The sequence below is a fragment of the Heteronotia binoei genome, chromosome 13 (genome assembly GCF_032191835.1).
Source record: "Heteronotia binoei isolate CCM8104 ecotype False Entrance Well chromosome 13, APGP_CSIRO_Hbin_v1, whole genome shotgun sequence".
NCBI classification, from domain to species: domain Eukaryota; kingdom Metazoa; phylum Chordata; class Lepidosauria; order Squamata; family Gekkonidae; genus Heteronotia; species Heteronotia binoei.
In genome coordinates, this window is record NC_083235.1 from 15,324,159 (window position 1) to 15,348,867 (window position 24,709).

The 24,709-nt window shown below is 51.3% G+C and overlaps 2 protein-coding genes across 2 annotated transcripts; one reads left to right on the top strand and one right to left on the bottom strand.

The window, feature by feature from the left end:
• The first annotated feature begins 957 nt into the window (after window positions 1-957).
• On the top strand, window positions 958-9,396 carry LOC132581443 (lysozyme C, milk isozyme-like). The gene is made up of 4 exons (XM_060252682.1): window positions 958-1,123; window positions 3,959-4,117; window positions 7,593-7,671; window positions 9,330-9,396. Exons 1-4 carry the CDS (start codon window positions 979-981, stop codon window positions 9,394-9,396), a joined length of 450 nt encoding a protein of 149 aa, XP_060108665.1. The 5' UTR covers window positions 958-978.
• Window positions 9,397-15,077: 5,681 nt separating this feature from the next.
• LOC132581850 (immunoglobulin gamma-1 heavy chain-like) lies at window positions 15,078-22,188 on the bottom strand. Its single transcript, XM_060253268.1, has 3 exons — window positions 21,759-22,188; window positions 18,297-18,659; window positions 15,078-15,400 (listed from the first exon to the last, which is right to left on the bottom strand). The coding sequence occupies exons 1-3, from the start codon at window positions 22,186-22,188 to the stop codon at window positions 15,078-15,080; spliced, it is 1,116 nt and encodes a 371-aa protein (XP_060109251.1).
• Window positions 22,189-24,709: the final 2,521 nt, after the last annotated feature.

The window sequence follows — 24,709 nt, forward strand, 5'->3', positions numbered from 1 at the left end:
GCCAGTGGCCCATCCAGTCCAACACTCTGTGTCACATAAGAACATAAGAGAAGCCCTGTTGGATCAGGCCAGTGGCCCATCCAGGCCAACACTCTGTGTCACATAAGAACATAAGAGAAGCCCTGTTGGATCAGGCCAGTGGCCCATCCAGTTCAATATTTTGTGTCACATAGGAACATGAGAAGCCATGTTGGATCAGGCCAATGGCCCATCGAGTCCAACACTCTGTGGCCAAAAAATTATACACACACACACACACACACATATATATATACACACACTGTGGCTAATAGCCACTGTTGGACCTCTGCTCCATATTTTTATCTAACCTCCTCTTGAAGCTGTCTATGCTTGTAGCTGCCACCACCTCCTGTGGCAGCGAATAAAGCTGTGGGGGAGAAGTAGAGAGAGGCAAACTTGATGTCAGCAGCCACACCAGGCAAATGGGGCAAAGAGAGATTCAGTTGCTGGCTGTGCGTGAAGTCTGGAAGAGCTGCAAGTAGGGAGGAAATGGGGGGAAAGCTGGCCCGGGGCCCCTAAAGGGGTGGGGGCCCATAGGCCAGTGCCTACTTTGCCTAATTGTTAATCTAGCCCTGGCTGTATAACATTTTTCTCAAATTGTTGGGGAGATGCATTAGATAATGAAAAAGCTAATTTATTGAGGATAAAATGACCCCAGATTTTATTCATCCAGTTTTCTATTGTAGGCAATGTTCCCTCTAAGCTGTGGAGTCTACTGCATCAGTTAGTTTGCCCTGGGGCCGTCCTTCCTAAGCTGAGAGAAAAATGTCTGAGCTGGAGGCTAAAAAACTGAGCTAGCTCACGCTAACTCAGCTTAGAGGGGACATTGATTGTAGGTACCTTCTTATCTTTCCTCTTTACTTGACTCTTGTTTTAGGCACCCTACCTGTTCCTCTTCTTCCTGTAGGAGTCACCAGATCGACTGTTCAACTTCTCATCACATGTCCAGATGCAGGGATGAAGGCTCTCTTGCCCCGGCCTCTCTTCCTCCTCGCCTCCTTTGTCGTTGCCGTCCAAGCCAAGGTCTATGAGCGCTGTGAATTGGCCAAGAGACTGAAGGACCACGGAATGGACAGCTACCAGGGTTACAGCTTGGCCAACTGTGAGTGTGACTCAATGAATAGCATCCTTGGTTTCCAAATGTTGTTTGTGGATGGGATTTGGGCAGTAGAGGATATTGGAGATACCCCCTCAGCTGGGCTGCGTGATCTCCCAATAGGTTGCCAAGTCCAATTCAAGAAATATCTGGGGACTTTGGGGGTGAAGCCAGGAGACTTTGGGGGGTGGAGTCAGGAGACATTGGGGGCGGAGCCAGGAGCAAGGTTGTGACAAGCATAATTGAACTCCAGAGGGAGTTCTGGCCATCACAGCTAAAGGGGTCATGCCTTCCTTCCTTAGGAAATAATGAGGGATAGGGGCACCTTCTTTGGGGGCTCATGGAATTGGACCCCCCAGTCCAATCTTTTTGAACTTGGGGGGTGTTTTGAGGAGAGGCACCAGATGCTATGCAGACATTTTGGTGCGTCTATCTCAAAACACAGCCCCTCTGGAGCCCGAGATACCCACAGATCAATTCTCCATTACACCCCTGTGGGAATCGATCTCCATAGGGAAAAATGGAGTGCCATGCAGGAATTTCCCTCCACCCCCTGCTTTCTGATGACCCTGAGGTGAGGGGAGGGCCTCCAAACTAGTGGATTCCCTGCCTCCACCTGGGGATTGGCAACCCTAAGCAGGAGGGATCTCTCACTCAAGGGGTGGTGAGTCTCTTGGCAATAGAGCAGGGGTGTCCAAACTGTGGCTAGGGAGCCACATGTGGCTCTTCCACACATATTGTGTGGCTCTTGAAGCCCCCACTGCCCTGTCAACTAGCTTTGAGAAGGCATTTCTCTCTTTAAATCACTTCTCCAAGCCAAACCAGCTGGCAGCTTGGAGAATGCATTTCAAGTTAAAGTTGCTTTTTTTCTACCTCTCCCTCCCCAATCTTCCTTCCTTCCCTTCCCTTCCCTTCCTTTCTGCTCTCAAATATCTGACATTCCTGTCTTGCGGCTCTCAGACATCTGCTGTTTATTCTGTGTGGCTCTTATGTGAACCAAGTTTGGCCATCCCCTACATTAGAGGAGGGAAACATGTAGTTAGTCACATTCGGGCTGTTATTTCTTTGCATCACCTTTACTGTTTCTACCTTTCACTGTTGCATTAATAATGAAAATGTCTTGTTGTTTTGAGCCCGTAAAATAGGCTTGTTATTGTTACGCTGCCTGGGTCTGACTCCTCATGTCTCTTCAGTCGGATAGAAGTTTTAAAAAGAAGATGAAGGGGTTTTGTTGAGAAAGAAGACACAGGCACCAAATGCTCTAGTCCAGGGCTGTCAGACATGCAATTCAGGGGCCGAATCAGGCCTCTGGAGGGCTCCTATCAGGCCCCCAAGCATCTGACTGTCAGCTGCTTCCTTCTCCCTATATCTTGCTTCCTTCTGCATCACAACTTGCCTTGCAAGGCTTACTCAATCGCACAGGAGCTACAGAGCAAAACCTCTATTTTCTCCATTGGCTGAGGCTCCTCCCTGGGGGAGGAAGGGAGGAGGAATAGCTTGCTTCGCCAGGCTCTCTCAATCGCACAGCAGAGCTACTGAGTCAAGCCTCTCTTCCTTCTATTGGCTGAGGCTCCCCTCTCCCCCAGTCCCCTGGGGAAGGAAGGAAAGAGCCAGAGCTTCCTTTGTTCAGTTCCCTGCATCCCATGGGAGAAATACAAAGAAAGCACCTTTAAGACCAATGAGTGCTAATGTTTTAAGTTTTTTTTAAAAATATATATATATATTTGTGTTTATGTTCTTTATAAAATTTGTATCTCTGCTACCTAATCTTAAATAGGTTCACACATGGTCCAGCCTGACATGGCTAGGCGCTAGCTGACACGGCCTGGCCCAACAAGGTCTCATTTATGTCAGATCCGGCCCTCATAACAAATGAGCTTGGCACCCCTGCTATAGGCCCTCCCAGACAGACCCTTGCCAGAGTGGTGGCAGCCAGGAGAAGGCCCTCTGGTCCCCTGCTGTGTGGCATCCCCATCAGCAGGGTTCTTTTTTGTAGCGGAGCTCCTTTGCATATTAGGCCACATCTCCTTGATGTAGCCAATCCTCCAAGAGCTGACAGTAGGCCCTGTAAGAAGTGGCCTGTAAGCTTTTGGAGGCTTTGGCTACATCAAAGTAGGGTTGCCAATCCCCAGGTGGGGGCAGGGGATCCCCTGGTTTGGAGGCTCTCCCCCCGCTTCAGGGTCATCAGAAAGCGGGGGGGGAGGGAAATATTTGGGGGGACTTCCATCATTCCCTATGGAGACTGATCCTCATTGGGAATAATGAAGAATTGATACTCCGCAGGTATCTGGGACTCTGGGGGGGCTGTTGTTTGAGGTAGAGGCACCAAATTTGCAGTATAGCATCCAGTGCCTCTCCCCAAAATACCCCCCAAGTTTCAAAAAGATTGGACCAGGGGAGGGTCCAATTTTTTGAGCCCCATAAGAAGGTGCCCCTATCCTTATTTCATATGGAAGGAAGGCATTTAAAAAGGTGTGCGATCTCTTTAAATGTGAGGGCCAGAACTCCCTTGGTAGTTTAATTATTCCAGTCAGTATTTTATGTGAACAGGGCAACCCCAGGGATCCCTGGGGGTGTGGAAGGTAGTTGTGAATTTCCTGCATTGTGCAGGGGGTTGGACCCTGTGGGGTCCCTTCCGACTCAGTCAATCAATCCTTATTGTTACACCCTTGTTCCTGGCTCCAGCCCCAAAGTCTCCTGGCTCCACCCCCAAAGTTCCCAGATATTTCCTGAATTGGACTTGGGAACTCTACATCAAGGAGGTGTGGCCTAATATGCAAAGGAGCGTCTACTAGAAAAACAGCCCTGCCCATCAGAGATCTTTCATTTCTCTCCCCGCAGGGGTCTGCCTGGCCTTTTTTGAGAGTAGCTTTGACACGGAAGCCGTGGCTAGGAACAAAGACGGCACCCACAACTTTGGCATCTTTCAGATCAACAGCGGCTGGTGGTGCACCTACAGCGATACCGCCTCTGATAACCTGTGTGAAATAGATTGCCAAGGTCAGCTGCGCTTCTCACATCAACACTAGGGGGCGCCATGCCCAAGCAAAGGATCTCCGGGCTGCGACATACCTGGAGATTAGGGGAGGGGAGTCTGAGGAAGGCGGGGTTCAGAAAGGGGAGGGGCTTCACTGGGGTTTAACAGTGATATTGACGATATTGGATTTATATCCTGCCCTCCACTCCGAATCTCAGAATCTCAGAGCGGATCACAATCTCCTTTCCCTTCCTCCCCCACAACAGACACCCTGTGAGGTGGGTGAGGCTGAGAGAGCTCTCCCAGAAGCTGCCCTTTCAAGGACAACTCTTGCCAGAGCTATGGCTGACCCAAGGCCCTTCCAGCAGCTGCAAGTGGAGGAGTGGGGAATCAAACCCTGTAATGTAGCCGGGGCTGAGAGAACTCTGACAGAAGCTGCCCTTTCAAGGACAACTCTTGCCAGAGCTATGGCTGACCCAAGACCCTTCCAGCAGCTGCAAGTGGAGGAGTGGGGAATCAAATCCGGTTCTCCCAGATAAGAGTCCGCGCATTTAACCACTACACCAAACTGGCTCTCATGGACTCCACCTTCTGAAGCAGCTATTTTCTCCAGGGAATGTGATCTTCATCACCTGCAGATTAGTTATAATCCCAGGAGAACACCAGCCACCGCCTGTTAGGGTTGCCAGCCTCCAGGTGGGGCTTGGAGGTATCCTGCTTTTACAACTGAACTCCAGCTGGCAGAGATCAGCTCCTATGGAGAAAATGGCTGCTTTGAAGGTTGGACTCTGCGGCATTGGACCATGCACAAGGGAGAACTTCTATCCTTTTAAAACAGGGGTGCCAAACGTGGCCCAGGGGCCAAATCTGGTTCCCGGAGGGCTCCTATAAGGCCCCGAGCAACTTGCTTCCTTCCACATAACAGCTTGCTTTGCCAGGCTTGCTCAATTGCACAGGAACTACAGAGCAAAGCCTCTATTTTATCTATTGGCTGAGGCTCCTCCAGGACCAGATCTAGATGTTTTTTGAGGGGGGGGGAATTAAAAAAATGGCATCCCCTTATAGACCCATTCTACCTTATGGGCCCATAAACGAGAATGGACTCCATACAACTTGGCGCTCCCCCGACTCCGGTGGCGCTCAGGGCAAGCACCCCCCTCTGCCCCCCCCCAGATCTGACCCTGGGCTCCTTCTTTAGGGAGGAAGGGGGGGAGGAATAGCTTGCTTTGCCAGGCTCGCTCGATTGCACAGCAGAGCTAGTGAGCCAAGCCTTTTCCTTCTGTTGCCTGAGGCTCCTCCCCCTCCTGGTCCCCTGGGTGAGGAAGGAAAGAGCCAGAGCTTCCTTTGCCGAGTTCCCTGGATCCTGTGGGAGAAAAATAAAGAAAGCACCTTTGAGACCAACAAGTGCTAACGTTTTCACCTTTCAGACCAAAGAGTGCTAATGTTTTAAGGATGTTTTAAGGTTGGTTTTTTTTTTTTAAAATCTTTGTGTTTGCCTGTGTCCTTTATAAAGTTTATATCTCTGCTACCTAATCATACATACGGTAGGTACACACATAGTCTGGCCCAACCTGACATGGTCTCATTCACGTCAGATTCAGCCCTCATAACAAATGAGTTCGGCATCCCTGTTTTAAGGGAAGTGGATTCCACATATGAACGGTTGGAAGAGTTGAAAATTACTGCCATTCCGTGTTTGGACATTCTGTGAAGTCATTCTTAGTGGAATCATTACCCTGCCCCTTTTGTAGTTTTTTTGCTGCTGTGGGCTACTTTGTATATATAATGAGATTTATATAGAAACAAAAATGGCTAATTACAGAATTCAAACGATACTTACCGACAGGGTTTTTTTTTTTAACAGGAACTCCTTTGCATATTAGGCCACACACCCCTGATGTAGCCAATCCTCCACGAGCTTGCAGGGCTTTTTGTACAGGGCTCTTGGAGGATTGGCTACATCAGGGGTGTGTGGCTTAATAGGCAAAGGAGATCCTGCTACAAAAAAAGCCCTGCTTATCGAGCTTTATACATCACAATTCCTTTTTATTTGCTTGAGGGGGGTGGGTGTCCATTTTTGGATCTTGTTATAACTTGTTTATACACTCCGTATGATCTTTGACACACTTCTGTAATGAACAATATTTGTGGGCTAATCTGTACCCTCTTGGATTAATGTGTTGGGATTTTTCTTTATATATGTTATTGTTTTATTTCTATTTTCTTTTTCTAAGATTTGTATCCAGCCCTCCCTGCTGAAGCAGGCTCAGGACAGATCACAGGCTATATTAAACCATACAACGTTATAAAAAACATAATAGGCGCTATATTGCAGGGGTGGCCAACGGTAGCGCTCCAGATGTTTTTTTGCCTACAACTCCCATCAGCCCCAGCCAGCATGGCCAATGGCTGGGGCTGATGGGAGTTGTAGGCAAAAAACATCTGGAGAGCTACCGTTGGCCACCCTTGCATATTACATTTGTGTGAGAAATAACTAGGCGGTATCCAGGATTATCTTTGTTGTCACAGTTTACATCCGGTGGTCCTGGCTAGCAGGCCCCCACTTTTTCGGCAACAGGGAGCAGTTTTGTGGAAGACAATTTTTCCATGGACCGGGGCGGGGAGGGGCGATGGTTTCGGGATGATAAAACTGTGTACTTTATTTTGTTGTGGTGGTTAAGTGTGCGGACTCTTATCTGGGGGAACCAGGTTTGATTCCCCACTCCTCCACTTGCAGCTGCTGGAATGGCCTGGGGTCAGCCATAATAGCTCTGGCAGAGGTTGTCCTTGAAAGGGCAGCTTCTGTCAGAGCTCTCTCAGCCCCACCCACCTCACAGGGTGTCTGTTGTGGGGGAGGATGGTAAAGGAGATTGTGAGCCACTCTGAGATTCAGAGTGGAGGGCAGGATATAAATCCAATGTCGTTGTCTTCTTCTTCTTCATCATCATCACTACTACATTGTAATATATAATGAAATAATTATACAACTCACGGCCTGGTTGCTAACAGGCCACGGACGGGTACTGGTCCATGGCCCGGGGGTTAGGGACCCCTGGTCTAGGCAATGTTATGTGCAAGTTGTTCCTTCAGTTCCTCCACCCATTGTTATGTATCCTCTCAATAAAACGAAACACAATCAGTGTTCCCTGTAAGCTGAGTTAGTGTGAGCTAGCTCGCAGATTTTTGCCCTCTGGCTCACACATTTTTGTCTTAGCTCAGGAAAAATAGCCCCAGAGCAAACTAATTTATGCAGCAGCTCACAACTTTTAATGCTAGTAGCTCATCACTTTCATACCAGAAGCTCACTTTCATACAAAGTAGAATTTTTGCCCACAAGACTCCACGGCTTAGAGGAAACGTTGAATACAATAATGGCTCACACTGGCTTTCGTAACACCACCAGAAATTTGTGTTGTGCCTTTTCTTAATTTTGTGTGGGGAATCACACCAAGCGACAGCTTTCTCAGCCTTCTGTGCCTTCTTGTGCTTTTCTCCTAGAGCTGCTGCACCCTGGCATTGAACACGACATACTCTGCGCCAAGAGGATTGTGGAAGATCCCCAAGGCATGGCGGTCTGGTAAGAGAACGTCCTAAGCTGGCCGGTCCAGTTCAGGGGCTTCCTGGGTCCTCGTCTCCACCTGCTTGACATTTCCTACCTCGATGCGCTCTTTGACTCTGCATTACTCTTCCCCCACCAGGGGTGGCATTCTAGCAGGAGCGCCTTTGCATATTACGCCACTCCCCCTGATGTAGCCAATCCTCCAAGAGCTTACATGGCTCTTAGTACAGGGCTTACTGTCAGCTCCTGGAGGATTTGCTGCATCAGGGGGTGTGGCCTGATATGCAAAGGAGCTCTCCTAGAATTCCGCCCCTGCATATTAGGCCACTCCCCCTGATGTAGCCAATCCTCCAAGAGCTTACAGGGCTCTTAGTACAGGGCTTACTGTCAGCTCCTGGAGGATTGGCTGCATCAGGGGGTGTGGCCTGATATGCAAAGGAGCTCTCCTAGAATTCCGCCCCTGCATATTAGGCCACTCCCCCTGATGTAGCCAATCCTCCAAGAGCTTACAGGGCTCTTACTACAGGGCTTACTGTCAGCTCCAGGAGGATTGGCTACATCAGAGGTGTGGGACCTATTATGCAAAGGAGCTCCTGCTAGAATTCCACCCCTGCTAGTTTGTAAGAAAGCGCCAACACATTGACTTAACACATTTATTTATTTATTTTAGTAAATTTCTATTCCGCCCATTCCCCATAGGGCTCAGGGCCGAGTACGACATAAAACAACAAAATACAATAAAAACATTTTAAAACAGACAACTCAACAGCACTCAGATTACCATGACATCACATATTGCCCAGCCTAGCCGTCTCACATGGTATCTCATAGGGATGGCAGTTTTAGGTCCAATTTCTAGCACAGACGACAGTGCTGGCCGGGGAGGCCAACCAGATCAAGAATAGACGCCCGCAGCCTCAGCTAAAAGCCTGGCGGAACAGCTCCGTTTTACAGGCCCTACGGAAGGCTAATAAGCCAGGTAGGGCTTGGATCTTGATAGGGAGCGGATTCCACCAGGTTGGGGCCAGGACTGAAAAAGCCCTGGCCCTAGTTGAGGCGAGGCGGGCGTCTCTTGGGCCGGAGACGGCCAACAGATGTTGGGAGGCCGAACGTAACGACCTCCTGGACATATATGGAAAGAGACGGTCCCGCAGGTATGTTGGCCCCAGGCTGCGTAAGGCTTTAAATGTTAGCGCTAGAACCTTGAAACAGATCCGGTAATTGGTGGGCAGCCAGTGCAGACTGCGGAGCGCTGGCCAAATGCCCATCCGTAAAGGTGGTGCAGTCAGGCGAGCCGCTGCATTCTGCACCCGCTGCAGTTTCTGGATCAGTCTCAAGGGTAAGCCGGTGCAGAGCGAGTTACAGTAGGCAATGAAACCAGAACAATGGTCTCTCTAAGCTGTGGAGCCTTGTGAGCAAAAACTATTATTCAAAAGCCAAGAGAATGACTAGTATTAAAGTTGTGAGGGAGCCTGATTTGACTATCGTGTAAATTAGTTTTTCAATAGGGCAAACATGTGGTTTCAATCCCTTGTCAAGCTGTACATACATTGAATGTAACGTGAGAATTAGCCAACACACAAAGAAAAACCCAGTATCCCCTATCAAGGATGGTACGTGTGTTCTGTGTAATTTCTGAACAGGGGATGATTCTGTCTCTGATTTGCTTTCTGCAGGGATGAGTGGAAAACCCACTGTGAGAACCAAAACCTGACAGAATGGGTGAAGGGATGCCATCTCTGAAATGGTTGCTGGTCACTTTTTTGCCAATCCTCTTCAATGAAATATATAAGCCATATGGGTTTTTGGAATTAAATTTTAATTTTTTTTAAAAAAATGTGTATGTTTTGTTTGCCAGTTTATTGAGGCTGGGGAATCCTGCTCTTAAAACAAAGAAGAAGAAGAAGAAGACCAGAGTCTCAGAGCGGCTTACAATTGCCTTTACTTTCCTCCCCCACAGATGGGGAAGATGCTATTTTACATTTGTATGAGAAATAACTAGGCGATATCCAGGATTATCTTCATTGTCACAGTTTAGAAGAAGAAGACGACTGCAGATTTATACCCCGCCCTTCTCTCTGAATCAGAGTCTCAGAGCAGCTTACAATCTCCTTTACCTTCCTCCCCCACAACAGACACTCTGTGAGGTAGGTGGGGCTGAGAGAGCTCTGACAGAAGCTGCCCTTTCAAGGACAACTCCTGCGAGAGCTATGGCTGACCCAAGGCCATTCCAGCAGCTGTGAGGAGTGGGGAATCAAACCCGGTTCTCCCAGATAAGAGTCCACACACTTAACCACTACACCAAGCTGAAGATGCAGCCTGGTTCTGCATTTTATAAGGTCTGAACTGCCATGCCCTTTCCACCTACATTGGTTTGCTTGTTTGTTTGGAGCTGTAAATCAGACCCTTGGTCCATCGGGGTCAATCTTGTCTACTTAGACCTGCAGCGGCTCTCCAGAATCTCAGGTCAAGGTCTTTCACATCACCCGCTGCCTAAGAGCCTTTTAAGTAGAGATGCCGGGATTTGAACCTGGGACCTTCTGCACACAAAGCAGAGGCTCTTCCACTGATCTACACCTCCTCCCTAAGGGGATTCTCATGTGTATACTTTAGACTGGACAATGGGACATGATTCACAAATGAATAGAAACTGTTGTGGGGCAGGAATCTTCCAGCGGTGGCCAGCGATCTAGATAAAAACAGCTTAGTTGGTTCTTGTACTTTTTTACAACAAGTTTAATAGGCATATTGTGGTAGCTAAGGCTCTTCACTGAGTGCTGAGAAACATGAAGCTGTCCTGCACTGAATCAGACCCTTGCTTTATCAAGGTCAGTATTGTCTACATCAGCGGTGGCCAAACTTGCTTAACGTAAGAGCCACACAGAATAAATGTCAGATGTCAGGAAGGAAGGAAGGAAGGAAGGAAGGAAGGAAGGAAGGAAGGAAGGAAGGAAGGAAGGAAGGAAGGAAGGCAAAAAGGAAGGCAAATGGATAGGGGGAGGGAGATGTGGAAATAAAGCAACTTTAAATGCATTCTCCAAGCTGCTGGCTGCCTTGGCTTGGGGAAGTGATGATTATGATGATGAAGAAGACTGCAGAGTTATACCCCACCCTTCTCTCTGAATCAGAGTGGCTTACAATCTCCTTTATCTTCTCCCCCCACAACAGACACCCTGTGAGGTGGGTGGGGCTGAGAGGGCTCTCACAGCAGCTGCCCTTTCAAGGACAACTCCTACAAGAGCTATGACTGACCCATGGCCCTGCCAGCAGCTGCAAGTGGAGGAGTGGGGCATCAAACCCGGTTCTCCCAGATAAAAGTCCGCACACTTAATCACTATACCAGGCTGGCCAACGAGGGCGGTGGAGGCTTCAAGAGCCACATAATATGCATCAAAGAACCACATTTGGCTCCCGAGCCACCATTTGGCCACCTCTGGTCTACCCAGTCTGGCAGTGGCTCTCCAAGGTCTCAGGCAAAGGTCTTTCACGTCACCTCCTACCTGATCTCTTTAACTGGAGATGCCGGGGATTGAACCTGGGACCTTTTGCATGCCAGACAGAGACTCAACCCCTTGAGCTGTGGCGCATGCCCCTTGCTGGTTGCTTCCGATCTAGCCTCTATTAAAAGCATAGCAAGAGAGACTAGTTTCCAGCTAGATCTTCTGTATGTCGCAGTGAGGTGCTGGATCATAGAATAATAGAGTTGGAAGGGACCCCCAGGGTCATCTAGTCCAGCGGTCCCCAGCCTTTTTGGCACCAGGGACTGGTTTTGTGGAAGACAATTTTTCCATGGACCGGGCGGGTGGGGGTGGGGGATGATTTTGGGTTGATACAATTGTGCACTTTATTTTGGTGTGGTGGTTAAGTGTGCAGACTTTTATCTGGGGGAACCAGGTTTAATTCCCCACTCCTCCACTTGCAGCTGCAGGAATGGCATCGGTTCAGCCACAGCTCTCGCAGAGTTGTCCTTGAAAGGGCAGCTTATGTCAGAGCTCTCTCAGCCCCACCCACCTCACAGGGTGTCTGTTGTGGGGGCGGGGATAAGAGAAAGGCAATTGTGAGCTACTCTGAGATTTGGAGTGGAGGGCAGGATACAAATCCAATGATATAACTCACATCCCAGTTGCTAACAGGCCATGGACTGGTACCAGTCTACAGACCGGGGGGTTGGGGACACCTGATCTAGTCCAACCCCCAAGTCCTTTTATAGTAGGCTTCCCAACCCTCCTGCCCTGGCGGGGGACCCCAGGATTTCCAGCCTCTTCCTCCGCTCCCCAAAAAAACGGAAGCGGGGGGAGGGCGGGAAACGGCGCCAAGGAGCGCGGCCCAGTGAGTGGCAGGGGCGGCGGGACCGTGGCGATTGTCCAGGGCTGGCTGCCCTCTGGCCGCTTTTGGCCTTGCTCCCCCTCCTTCGGCAGTTCCCGCAGGGAGGAGGGGGCGTCTGGGCCGGGCTGGACTCCGAGCCCCCTTCGGCCGCGGCTGACCGGGCTGCCCCCTTTCTGACGTTGGTCCCATCCCCAGCAGGACGGCAAGAGCTGCTATGCTGGCTGGCTGGGCTGGGCTGGCCCCCCGAGGGGCTGGGCGGGCGGGCGGCCAATGACTGGCAGCAGCAGCTGGCCTGGGGCTGAGGTGGGGGGGAACGCGGGCAGTGTGCGTTGTGGAGAACATGGCCCAGTGAGTGGCAGGGGCGGCGGGGCGCTGTGGGGCGGCAGGCTGGTTGGAGGGGCTGGCTGCTTTTGGCTTTGCTCCCCCCCTCCGGTGGCTCCCGCGGGGAGGAGGGGGCGTCTGGGCCGGGCCGGGCTCCGAGCCCCCTTCGGCCAGAACTCCCTTCGGAGTTCAGTTATGCTTGTCACACCCTTGCTCCTGGCTCCGCCCCTAATGTCTCCTGGCTCCACCCCCAAAGTCCCCAGATATTTCTTACATTGGACTTGGCAACCCTATTTTATAGGGGTCAGCGCGTGCAACTGGAAACATGAAAAGTGTCCTGAAGCAGAAAGAGGCTGGCAGGGAAGCGTTTGGAACCCAGATATGAATCCAGACACAGTTCTTCTTACAAGCAGATGCAAGAACAGATACAAGATGGCAGATCCAGGTGGGCAGCTGTGTTGGTCTGAAGCAACTGAACAAAGCTGGAGTCCAGGGGCACCTTTAAGACCAACGGAGTTTTATTCAAGGTGGCAGCTTTTCCCGTGGGCATGCTCACTTCCGCAGATACAGAGACCAGAGTGAGAACCAATCTGATAGTCCAGTGGTGCCACCTAGTGGTCATGTGCTGGAAGGAACTGCACAGGTTGATGAGAAAAGGGACCTGTAAATACCTTGGGAATCCTATCAAAAGGTAATACGTGCAGACAACAAGGTTATGCAGATCCATCACCCCCAAGTCATAGAATGATAGAATCACAGAGTTGAAGGGGGGAATCAATGGATTATAGTGAGTTGATCCAGGAAAGAGCTGTCTATATTTTTCAAATGGGGAGGGACGGCGGCTCAGTGGTAGAGCATCTGCTTGGTAAGCAGAAGGTCCCAGGTTCAATCCCTGGCATCTCCAAAAAAAGAGTCCAGGCAAATAGGTGTGAAAAACCTCTGCTGGAGACCCTGGAGAGCCGCTGCCAGTCTGAGTAGACAATACTGACTTTGATGGACCCATGGTGCAAAGTGGTAAAGCTGCAGTACTGCAGTCCTAAGCTCTGCTCACAACCTGATTTTGATCCCGGCGGAAGCTGGGTTCAGGTAGCCGGCTCGAAGTTGACGCAGCCTTCCATCCTTCCGAGGTCAGTAAAATGAAGACCCAGCTTGCTGGGGGGGAAGTGTCGATGACTGGGGAAGGCAACGGCAAACCACCCCATTAAAAGTCTGCCGTGAAAACGTTGTGAAAGCAACGTCACCCCAGAGTTGGAAATGACTGGTGCTTGCACAGGGGACTACCTTGAACTTTTTTACAAAGTTGCACTGTGATAAGATACAAAGAGTCAATTTGATATTATATTTATCCGCGTATTTTATGTCCCATCTTATCTATTTCTATTTTATATGCCAATAAAGGATGGATTGATTGAGTCAGAAGAGACCCCCCCAGGATCATCTAGTCCAACCTCCTGCATTATGCAGGAAATTCACAACTACCTTCCACATCCCCAGGGACCCCTGGGGTTGCCCTGTTCACATAAAATACTGACCACACATTGCAGGTAGTGTGTTGTCCCATCACACAAGGTTGCAGTGCAAAAAAATCACAACTGAACAGGGCTTGGAATATATCTGAAGATTATTTCCGCATCCAAGTAGACTAATAAAGGCTGTGTGATCCTGCCCCAGAGTTATTGTTATTTATTGTATGGTAGAATTACACATAGGAAGTATTTAATAATATAAAATATATTGGATATGTAAAATATATCCAATGCATGGTTATAGGATGAGGGAAACTTGTCTTAGCAGCAGTATGTGCGAAAAGGATCTAGGGGTCTTAGTGGATCATACGCTGAACATGAGTCAACAGTGTAGTATGGTGGCTAAAAAGGCAAATGCAATTTTGGGCTGTATCAACAGAAGTATAGTGTCCAGATCATGTGAAGTGATGGTATCTATCGCTTTACTCTGCTCCCTCACCTGGAGTATTGTGTTCAGTTTTGGGCATCACATTTTAAGAAGGATATAGACAAGCTGGAACGGGTCCAGAGGAGGGTGACAAAGACAGTAAGGGGTCTGGAAACCAAGTCCGATGAAGAAAGGTTGAAGGAGCTCGGAATGTTTAGCCTGGAGAGGAGGCTGCTGAGAGGTGATATGATCACCATCTTCAAGTACTTGAAGGGCTGTCATATAGAGGAGGGTGTGGAATTGTTTTCTGTGGCCCCAGAAGATAGGACCGGAACCAATGGGTTGAAATTGACTCAAAAGAGTTTCCGGCTCAACATTAGGAAGAACTTCCTGACCATTAGAGCGATTCCTCAGTGGAACGACTTCCTCGGGAGGTGGTGGACTCTCCTTCCTTGGAGGTTTCTAAACATAGGCTAGATAGCCATCTGACAGCAATGAAGATCCTGTGAATTTAGGGGGAGGTATTTGTGAGTTTCCTGCATTGTGCTAGATGACCCTGGAGGTCCCATCCAACTCTATGATTCTATGCCTAGAAGATGGGAAAAAAACCTCCAGGGTCCCTGGCCAAACTTACCTTTAGAAAAATGGATGTCTGACGCCAAAGTGGCTATCAGTAATTCCCTGGACTTGCAAGAAGAAGGGCCCTAGCCAGGGGTGGAATTCTAGCAGGAGCTCCTTTGCGTATTAGGCCACCTCCCCCTAAATGTAGCCAGTCCTCCTGCAGCTTACAACAAAGAGCCTTGTAAGCTCTTGGAGGACTGGCTACATCAGGGGTGTGTGACCTAATATGCAAAGGAGCTCCTGCTAGAATTCCACCCCTGGCCCTAGCACAGTTTGAGACTCCTCTCTGCCTTGGAGCCAGAAGAATAATGGTGCACCGAACACTTGAGAGAGGCATTCTTGCCCAGCAGTTGGCGGGGGATTGTCAGGACGCTGCTGGCGCTGTAGGAGCCGTCGTCATTCAAGATAACTTCTCCAGGCGTCACCCCCTCCACGACGGTGTTCCCAGACATGCTCCATGTTATCTCCACAAAGCCTGGGTAGAACTGCTCGGCCAGACACAAGGCATGGAGATCAGGGGACTCCGATAGGTGGGCAGCCGCGTCGGACAAGAGGATGACCTTGGCGGGTTCCCTGGTTGATTCCCCTAGGAAAGAGGCATTTCCTTAACTCTCTGTTAGAGCATTTCTACCCCGCTTTATTGTCCCAGACTAGAGATCCCAACCAGAACCTCCAGGTGAGATCCGGAGATTCCCCCAGATTTATAGCCAGGGCTTTTCTTGAGCAGGAACGCATAGGAATGCAGTTCTGGCTGGCTTGGTGTCAGAGGGTGTGGCCTAATATGCAAATGCTTTCCTGCTGGGCTATTTCTACAAAAAAGCCCTGTGTGGAAAAATGGTGACATCAGGAGGTGTGTGGCCAAATATGCAAATGAGTTCCTGCTGGGCTTTTTCCAAACTGGAGAGCCAGTTTGGTGTAGTGGTTAAGTGTGCGGACTCTTATCTGGGAGAATCTTGATTCCCCACTCCTCCACTTGCACCTGCTGGAATGGCCTTGGGTCAGCCATAGCTCTGGCAGAGGTTGTCCTTGAAAGGGCAGCTGCTGTGAGAGCCCTCTCCAGCCCCACCCACCTCACAGGGTGTCTGTTGTGGGGGACGAAGGTAAAGGAGATTGTGAGCCACTCTGAGACTCTTCGGAGTGGAGGGCGGGATATAAATCCAATATCTTCTTCTTCTTCTTCTACAAAAAACCCAGCGTGCAACAACGGCGCCACCAGGGGGTATGGCCTAACATGCAAATGAGTTCCTGCTGGGCTTCCACAAAAGCCCCACGTGCAATGGTGGTGCCATCAGGGAGTGTGGCCTAACATGCAAATGAGTTCCTGCTGGGCTTTTTCTACAAAAAGTCCTTTGCGCAACAATGGTGACATCAGGGGGGTGGCCTAACATGCAAATGAGTCCCTGCTGGGCTTGTTCTACAAACAAAACCCTGATTTCAGCTCATCCGCAGACTATAGACATCCATTCCCCTGGAAAAAACTGAGGCTTTGGAGGGTGGGTGTTGTTGGTATTGTATCTACAGCATTGGGCGTGATTTGTAGAAAAAGCCCAGCAGGAACTCATTTGCATTTTAGGCCACACCCTCTGATATCACTATTGTTTCACACAGGGCTTTTTTGTAAAAAAAGGCCAGCAGGAACTCATTTGCATGTTAGGCCACACCCCTGATGCCAAGACAGCCGGAACTGTGTTCCTGTGCATTACTGCTAAAAAAGAGCCCTGCCTACGGTTGCCAGCCTCCAGGTGGGGGCTGGAGATCTCCCGCTATTACAACTGATCTCCCAGCAACAGAGACAAGTTCCCCTGGAGCAAATGGCTGCTTTGGAAGTTGAACTCTTTAGCCCCATTGAAACCCCTCCCCTCCTCAGGCTCCACCCCCCAAAAGTCTCCAGGTATTTCCCAGCCAAGAGCTGTCAACCCGAGCGGCTGCATTCCTTCCTATGATGTTCAGGGGTGGAGACCTCAGCAGGGCCCCAGGCCACGGAGTGCAGTCTCCAGAGCAGCCATTTTCTCCAGGGGAACTGATCTCTGTAGTCCACCTTAGTCAGCTTCACATGGAGCACCCAGTTCTTTTGAGGAACTGACCAGACTGAGGGCGTTTAGAGCACATTGAGCACTGGTTCCGGGTTGTTAATCATTGTTTGAGTGCCAAATATATTGCCGGAGGAAGGACGCAACCAAAACATGCCTTTTTTTTTTTACCAGAAGCATGTCACTTTCATTATTCTGGAGAGAAAATCCTAGCACTTTTCGAATATCCACTATATTGAAGGAAACTTACTTCATTCAGTGGACTCTGTATATTCATTCTAGTCAGGCCTCAGATTCAGCAGGAGCTCACAGGAGCGCAGCTCCGGAACCTTTCTGAGGGTTCCCTCTCCTCCTCCCCACATACCTTGTCCATTGAGTAGTAGGTGCAGCTGCATAACAATCCCTGGATTAGGAGAGCGGGCAGCCAGCCAGCCACCAGGGGCTTTGCCACGCCCCCAGCAGCCCTCATTAACCCCTAGCCCTTGCTCCACTTGTTATGTGATTTTGGAAGGCGGGTGGCTTGCTGGCCTTTTGACGGGGGTGGGAGGTCCAGGAGAGCCCCAGGTGAGTGAGGCCTGCTTGGGCTAGCTGGATCTCTGGCCAGCCCAAGCAGGCCTTGCTCACCCAGGGCTCTCCTTTCTTGCATTGGGTTACTTGTGGCTGGGGGGTGGTAGCATAGGTTAATGAGCTCCCCCACCTATTTTTCTGCAAAACGACCCCCGATTCTAGTAATGCGTGTTTTGTACATCCGTATTGTACATCTGAAACATATGGTAAACCCTTGTTGTATTTTCTGCTGATGTCACTGATTAATAAGGTCATTACAATTCAAAATCATTTTTTCTGGTATAATTAATTAATAAGTTTTCAATATGATTATTAGTATACATTGTGGAGTAACTGTATTTGTAGACACAGTGATCTCCAATCTGAGAACCAGTGGTTCTCAGTTTGGTGTAGTGGTTAAGTGTGTGGACTGTTATCTGGAAGAACTAGGTTTGATTCCCCTCTCGCCCACTTGCACCTGCTAGCATGGCCTTGGGTCCGCCATAGCTCTGGCAAGAGTTGTCCTTGAAAAGACAGCTGCTGTGAGAGCCCTCTCAGTCCCACCCACCTCACAGGGTGTCTGTTGTGAGGGAAGAAGATATAGGAGATTGTAAGCCGCTCTGAGTCTCTGATTCAGAGAGAAGGGCGGGGTATAAATCTGCAGTCTTCTTCTTCTGGTCAACCTTGTCCGTGTTCTCCCCCCCCCCCCTTTTTTTTTTTTTGCAACCTCCAGCTGCCTGGAGATCTCAAATCTCATAAATCAGTTCACCTGCAGAAGCTGGCTGCTTTGGAGGGTGGGCTCTGTGGCATTATATCGCCAGCGGGGTCCCTCCCCGCCCCAAAGCTCCTCAGGCTCCACCCCCGGAATCTCCCGACCTGGAGTTGGCCGCGCTCATCCGCACTCACCTCCCGTGACGCTGAGCTGCGTGCCAGCCCCCGAGACGGCGACGCTGAAGGAGTCGATCTCCGCCATGCACCAGTAGGTGGCGCTGTCCTCCGTGCGCAGTTCCTGGACGTGCAGCAGGTAGCTGTTGGCCGCGGCGTCCCGGACAGGTGCGAACCTCTCGTCGAAGCCGCTGGTTCGTTCGATCTGCCCGTCGAGGCGATGCTTCAGCACGTGGGCCGGCCGCTCAGCGGGCTGTTGCCGGAACCAGAGGACGTGGTAGTCCTGGATGTGGCCCTGCTCCAGGCGGCACGGCAGCACGGCGGTGGCGCCCTCGGGGAACGAGGCTTGCGGAGGCTGGACGGGCACCGGCTGGAAGGCTCCGCCTGGGGGCGGGGGGACATCCCGAGAGGCGTCTTGAAATGGAAGTAGGGTTGCCAATCCCCAGGTGGGGGCAGGGGATCCCCCGGGTTGGAGGACCTCCCCCCACTTTAGGGTCATCAGAAAGCGGGGGGGGGGGGCGGGGCGGAGGGAAATGTCTGCTGGATGCTCCCCGTATTCCCTATGGAGACCGATTCCTGTAGGGCAGTGGGGCAAACTGTGATTTGGTTACCAAGAACAATTCAAGAAATATCTGGGGACTTTGGGGTTGGAGCCAGGAGCAAGGGTGTGACAAGCAGAATTGAACTCCAAAGGGAGTGCTGGCCATCACATTTAAAGGAACCGCAAACCTTTTTCAATGCCTTCTTTCCATAGGAAATAATGAAGGATAGGGGCACCTTCTTTTTGGGGCTCATAGAATTGGAATCTCTGGTCCAATCTTTTTGAAACCTGGGGGGTATTTTGGGGAGAGGCTCTGGATGCTATGCTGAAAATTTGGTGCCTCTACCTCAAAAAATAGCCCTTCCAGAGCTCGAGATATCTGCGGATCAATTCTCTAATACCCTATGGGAATCGGTCAGCAGACATTTCCCTCCCCCACCCCCCTCTGCTTTCTGATGACTCTGAAGGGGGGGGGGGCTTCAAACCGGGGGATCGCCTGCCCCCACCTGGGGATTTGCAGCCCTGCTTTGCAGAGCCAGCCCTCATGAGGCCTGGGGAAACATCCTATGCAAGCATACCCAGAGGATTAGTCATTCCCTATATGTTACACTGAGAATTTTCTTCTCTATATAAATGCAGCTAATGTGGTATTCTTTAAATTCATCCTTTCCTTCCAGTCCTCATTCAGCACTGAATAGGGCAGAAGGGAAGGTGGATGGATGAAGGAACGAGCTTATCGATTGACTCCCCCCCCCCACCTTTTGGGTTCCAAACATCCTTCACGGCACTTCCTAGGGTTGCCAAGGCCAATTCAAGAAATATCTGGGGACTTTGGGGGTGGAGCCAGGAGCAAGGTTGTAACAAGCATGACTGAACTCCAAAGGGAGTCCTGCCCATCACATTTCAAGGACTGCACACTTTTTAAAAGCCTTCCTTCCATTGGAAATAATGAAGGATAGGGGCACCTTCTTTGGAGGCTCATCGAATTGGACCCCCTGGTCCAATTTTTTTGAAACTTGGAGGGTATTTGGGGGAGAGGCACTGGATGCTATGCTGAAAATGTAGTGTATCTGCCTCAAAAAACAGCCCCACCAGAGCCCCAGATACCCGTGGATCAATTCTCCATTACACCCTATGGGAATCGGTCTTCATAGGAAGTAATAAAGTGCCCAGCAGACATTTCCTTCCACCTCCCGCTTTCTGATGACCCTGAAATGGGGGGAGAGCCTCCAAATTGGGGGACCCCCTGGCCCCACCTGGGGATTGGCAACCCTAGCACTTTCCCTAAAACCTGTCCCCTTTTCTTAAACAGTTCCTGCGGCTGTTTGTTCTCCTCTAACAAAAATAACTAGCTGGGTTGGTAGACTCACCCTGATTGAAGAAAGTCAGTGAGAGGCACAGCTGTAGAACCCAGCAGCTCATCCTTCCTGGCTTGGAGGGAGACCCCTGATGCAACCACTCACTCATGCGGTGTACACCCTTGGGAGGCCTGCTTTTCTATATGCGCTGGGCTGATTTGCAAGTATTTGCATACCCAGCCAATGGCTTTGCTGAAGAAGAACAAGAAGACTGCAGATTTATATCCCGCCCTTCCCCCTGAATCAGAGTCTCAGAGCAGCTTACAATCTCTTTTGTTTCCCTCCCTCCACAACAGATACCCTGTGAGGGCTCTCACAGCAGCTGCCCTTTCAAGGAATCTGTTTTGAAGAGAGGTCCAGCAATGTGCCACAGAAGACCGTAGATTTATACCCCACCTTCTCTCTGAAACAGAGCGGTTTACAATCTCCTATATCTTCTCCCCCCCACAACAGACACCCTGTGAGGTGGGTGGGGCTGAGAGAGCCAGTTTGGTGTAGTGTTGAAGTGCATGGACGCTTATCTGGGAGAACCGAGTTTGATTCCCCACTCCACTTGCAGCTGCTGGAATGGCCTTGGGTCAGCCATAGCTCTGGCAGGAGTTGTCCTTGAAAGGGCAGCTGCTGTAAGAGCTCTCTCAGCCCCACCTACCTCACAGGGTGTCTGTTGTGGGGGGAGAAGATATAGGAGAATGTAAGTCGTGCTGAGTCTTTGATTCAGAGAAAAGGGCGGGGTATAAATCTGCAGTCTTCCTCTTCTTCTCACAGCAGCTACCGTTTCAAGGACAATCTCTGCCAGAGCTATGGCTGACCCAAGGCCATTCCAGCAGCTTCAAGTGGAGGAGTGGGGAATCAAACCCTGTGATGTAGGTGGGGCTGAGAGCGCTCTGACAGAAGCTGCCTTTTCAAGGACAACCTCTGCCAGAGCTATGGCTGACCTAAGGCCATTCCAGCAGGTGCAAGTGGAGGAGTGGGGAATCAAACCTGGTTCTTCCAGATAAGAGTTCATGCATTTAACCATTACAGCAAACTGGCTCTCCCTTCCACAAAATGGGAACCACAACAGAGAAAGACAGGTTGCTTACCTGTAACTGTAGATCTTCGAGTGGTCATCTGTGCAGTCACACTTGTGGGATACTGCGCCTGCGCGGGTCCCCGATCGGTATCTGTAAGAAGCCCGGGAATTTTCCGCGGTCGGCGCCACTGGGCATGCGCAGGCGTCCCATTGCGCACGCCCAACGGCGCCACCGTGGTAATCCCGCCAGTTCCTTCATGACCGCTGAAAAAAGCCCCCCATAAGAGGGAGACCGTCAGCAGTGGGGAAGGAGGGCGGGTAGTGTGACTGCACAGATGACCACTCGAAGATCTACAGTTACAGGTAAGCAACCTGTCTATCTTCTTCGTGGTCTCTGTGCATCACACTTGTGGGAGATTAGCAAGCAAGGCATACCTGGAGGTGGGAAGATGGTCAACCGGAGACGACAGATTGCAGCACCGCAGTCCCCAACCGAGTCCTCTGCTGAGCATGCACGTCCAGCGCGTAGTGCTTCATGAAGGCATGCGGGGAGGACCAGGTGGCAGCTTTGCAGACGTCCGCCAAGGAGACGCCTTTCAGGAACGCCACCGATGTCGCCATTGCTCTGGTGGAGTGTCCGCGAACAGGTCCTGGCAGCGGCCTCTTTGCTAGGAGGTAACAGGTCTTGATGGTCTCCGTCAGCCACTTTGAGAATCGCTGTGAAGAGATCCTAGACCCTAGCCTGGGCGAAGTATATGAGACGAACAGCTGTTGGTCCCTGCGAAAGGCTTTAGAGCGCTTTAGGTAAAAGAGTAAGGCACGCCTGACGTCTAGGGAGTGCAGCCTCCGCTCCTCGTCCGAGGAGGGGTTAGGGAAGAAGGTGGGTAGGCAAACCTCAAGATTGAGGTGGAATTGGGAGGGTACCTTGGGGAGGAAGTTGATATCTGGGGCCAGGGAGACACCAGATTCTGTAAAAGCTAGGTAGGGGTAGTCACAGCGCATCGCCGTGAGTTCCCCCACGCGACGAGCAGAGGTGATGGCCACGAGGAAGGCAGTCTTCCAGGACAGGAGCTGCAGAGAGCACGTGGCCATAGGTTCAAAGGGACGCCTGGTTAGCATGTCTAGGACCAGAGTCAAGTCCCACAGCTGGGTGGGGGGTCTAGATGGTGGATGTAGTCTAAATAGTCCCCTCATAAACTTTTTGGACTGAGGGTGGGCGAAAACTGAGTATCCGCCCACAGGGTCGTGAAAGGCAGATATTGCTGCCAAGTAGACCTTGATGGACGAGAAGACTAGGCCTGCGTCGACTAGAGACAATAGGAAGTCGAAGATTGCCGGCAGGCCTGCCCTCTGTGGTGTGCCTGGCCGGTCGGCCAGAAAGTTGGAGAATTTCTTCCACTTTCTATCGTAGGAAGCCCTGGTAGAGGGTTTTCTGCTATTTAGTAGGACTTCCTGGACCCTGCTGGAGAAGTCTAGGGGTCTATGAGCCACGCTGTCAGTTTCAGGTGTGGCACATTGTGGTGCAGCACTAGCCCCCCTTGAGATGACAGGAGGTCTGGGTCCGCTGGGAAGTGGTAGAAGTTCCTCCCTGCCATGCGTAGTAGGGAGGAGAACCAGTTCTGACGTGGCCACCAGGGGGCCACTAGGATGCAGCGTGGCCTGTCCCTGGCTATCTTGTTGAGTACCCTCGTCAAAAGGGGGAGGGGCGGAAAGAGATAGAGGAAGCGGCCCTCCCAGGAGATGAGAAGGCCGTCCCCGAGGGATGCCGGGTCGGCACCCCCTCTGGAGCAGAACCTGGGACACTTCTTGTTGTGTGCTGTGGCGAAGGCGTCCAGCTGAGGGTAACCCCACAGCTGGAAGACTGGCTGCAGGAAGCGCCACTGGAGTTCCCACTCGTGCGGTGAGGCCCCCCCTCTGCTCAGGGAGTCCGCCTGTATGTTGAGGACCCCTGGGAGGTGCGCGGCCTTGACGAAGATGTCGTGCTGGATGCATTCCGCCCATAAGTCCATTGCCAGTGCGCAAAGGCGACGGGACACTGTTCCACCCTGTCTGTTGATGTATGCCAGGGCGGTGGTGTTGTCTGTGAGCAGAGCCACCGTCTTCCCTGTCAGCTTCGGGCGGAATGAACGCAGAGCAAAGTGGATTGCTAACAGTTCCAGGTAGTTTATGTGTTGCAGGGCCAGCTTGGGTGGCCACTGGCCCCCCACGCACAGTCCTTCCATGTGAGCGCCCCATCCCCACTGGGAAGCGTCCGTGGTGATGGTCACTGTGGGGGCCGGAAGGTGGAAGGGCGCTCCTTGGCAGATGTTGTCCTTTGACCCCCACCAGTGAAGCGAGTGGAGCGCCATGGGGGGAATAGTGAACCTCTTTCGAGGTGAGTCCCTGGTTGGGCGGAACTGACGTAGGAACCATAGCTGCATGTTCCTCATCCTCAGTTTCGCGAAGAGAAGCACGCTTGTCGTCGCTGCCATCAGGCCCAGCATCCGCTGGATCTGTTTGACTGTGCCCCATCCCTGCCTCTGGAGCAATTGTACAGAGCTGGTAATGTCTTTTGCCCTTTGGGCGGGTAAGAACGCTCGGTGCAGGTTTGTATCCAGCACTGCTCCTATAAACTGCACTGACCTTGATGGGGTGAGTTTCGATTTTTCTAGGTTGACCTGTAGGCCCAGGGCATCCAGGAGGCATAGCGTGGACGTGATGTGAGCAGATAGGCTTTCCCTTGAACTGGCTACCAGGAGCCAGTCGTCTATGTATGGGAAGACCATCACCCCTTGTAGCCTGAGGTGGGCAGCCACTACGCTCATCATTTTTGTAAACACCCTGGGTGCTGTGGAAAGTCCGAATGGTAGGGCCGTGAACTGGAAGTGCTGCGGGCCTACCGCAAACCTTAGAAACCGTCTGAACTCTGGGTGGATGCTGATGTGGAAATAGGCATCCTTGAGATCTAGGGTGGCCATCCAATCGCCTTGGTTGATGAGGGGCAGGATGGATTGCAGTGTGGACATCCGGAACTTGCGGTATAGGATGAACTTGTTCAGATTCCGAAGGTCCATGATGGGTCTCAGTCCCCCGTCCCTCTTGGGAACCAGGAAGTAACGGGAGTAGAAACCCCCGGGACTGTCCTCTGGAGGTACTTCCTCTATAGCTTGTTTCTGTAGGAGGGTGGCCACCTCTGCCAGCAGCGGTGGGGAGGGGGGGGTGGTAAACACCACGGACTGGTTTGGAATCTGAGCAAAGTCTAATTTGTAGCCCTCTTTGATGATGGAGAGAGCCCACCTGTCTGAGGAGACCTGCTCCCAGGCAGGGAGGAAGGGGCGGAAGCGGATGGTGCAGCGGGCAGGGGCGACGATGCGTGGGACAGAAAAGTCAAAGTCCCTGCTTGGAGGGGCGGGCACCCTTAGGTTTGCCTGAATGCTGGGTGGTGTAGCGCCCCCTGTTAGTGTTATTGCCCGAATAGGCCTGCTTGTCGGGCTGCGAAGGGCGTGGGCGCCACTGTTGGTCTGTGGACGACTTGTGGGAGGGT

Bases quoted from the DNA above. Each gene is read 5' to 3' on its own strand.
- LOC132581443 (XM_060252682.1), top strand. From the start codon at position 979: ATGAAGGCTCTCTTGCCCCGGCCTCTCTTCCTCCTCGCCTCCTTTGTC. The intron at 1,124-3,958 runs GTGAGTGTGACT...CTCTCCCCGCAG, and splicing joins GGGTTACAGCTTGGCCAACT to GGGTCTGCCTGGCCTTTTTT. The intron at 4,118-7,592 runs GTCAGCTGCGCT...CTTTTCTCCTAG, and splicing joins GTGTGAAATAGATTGCCAAG to AGCTGCTGCACCCTGGCATT.
- LOC132581850 (XM_060253268.1), bottom strand. From the start codon at position 22,188: ATGCGCTGTGACTACCCCTACCTAGCTTTTACAGAATCTGGTGTCTCC. The intron at 18,660-21,758 runs GCAAAGCTGCCA...CCCCGCCCCCAG, and splicing joins CGTCTCCTTGGCGGACGTCT to GCGGAGCCTTCCAGCCGGTG. The intron at 15,401-18,296 runs GTGAGTGCGGAT...CCTCTTTCCTAG, and splicing joins GCAGCTCAGCGTCACGGGAG to GGGAATCAACCAGGGAACCC.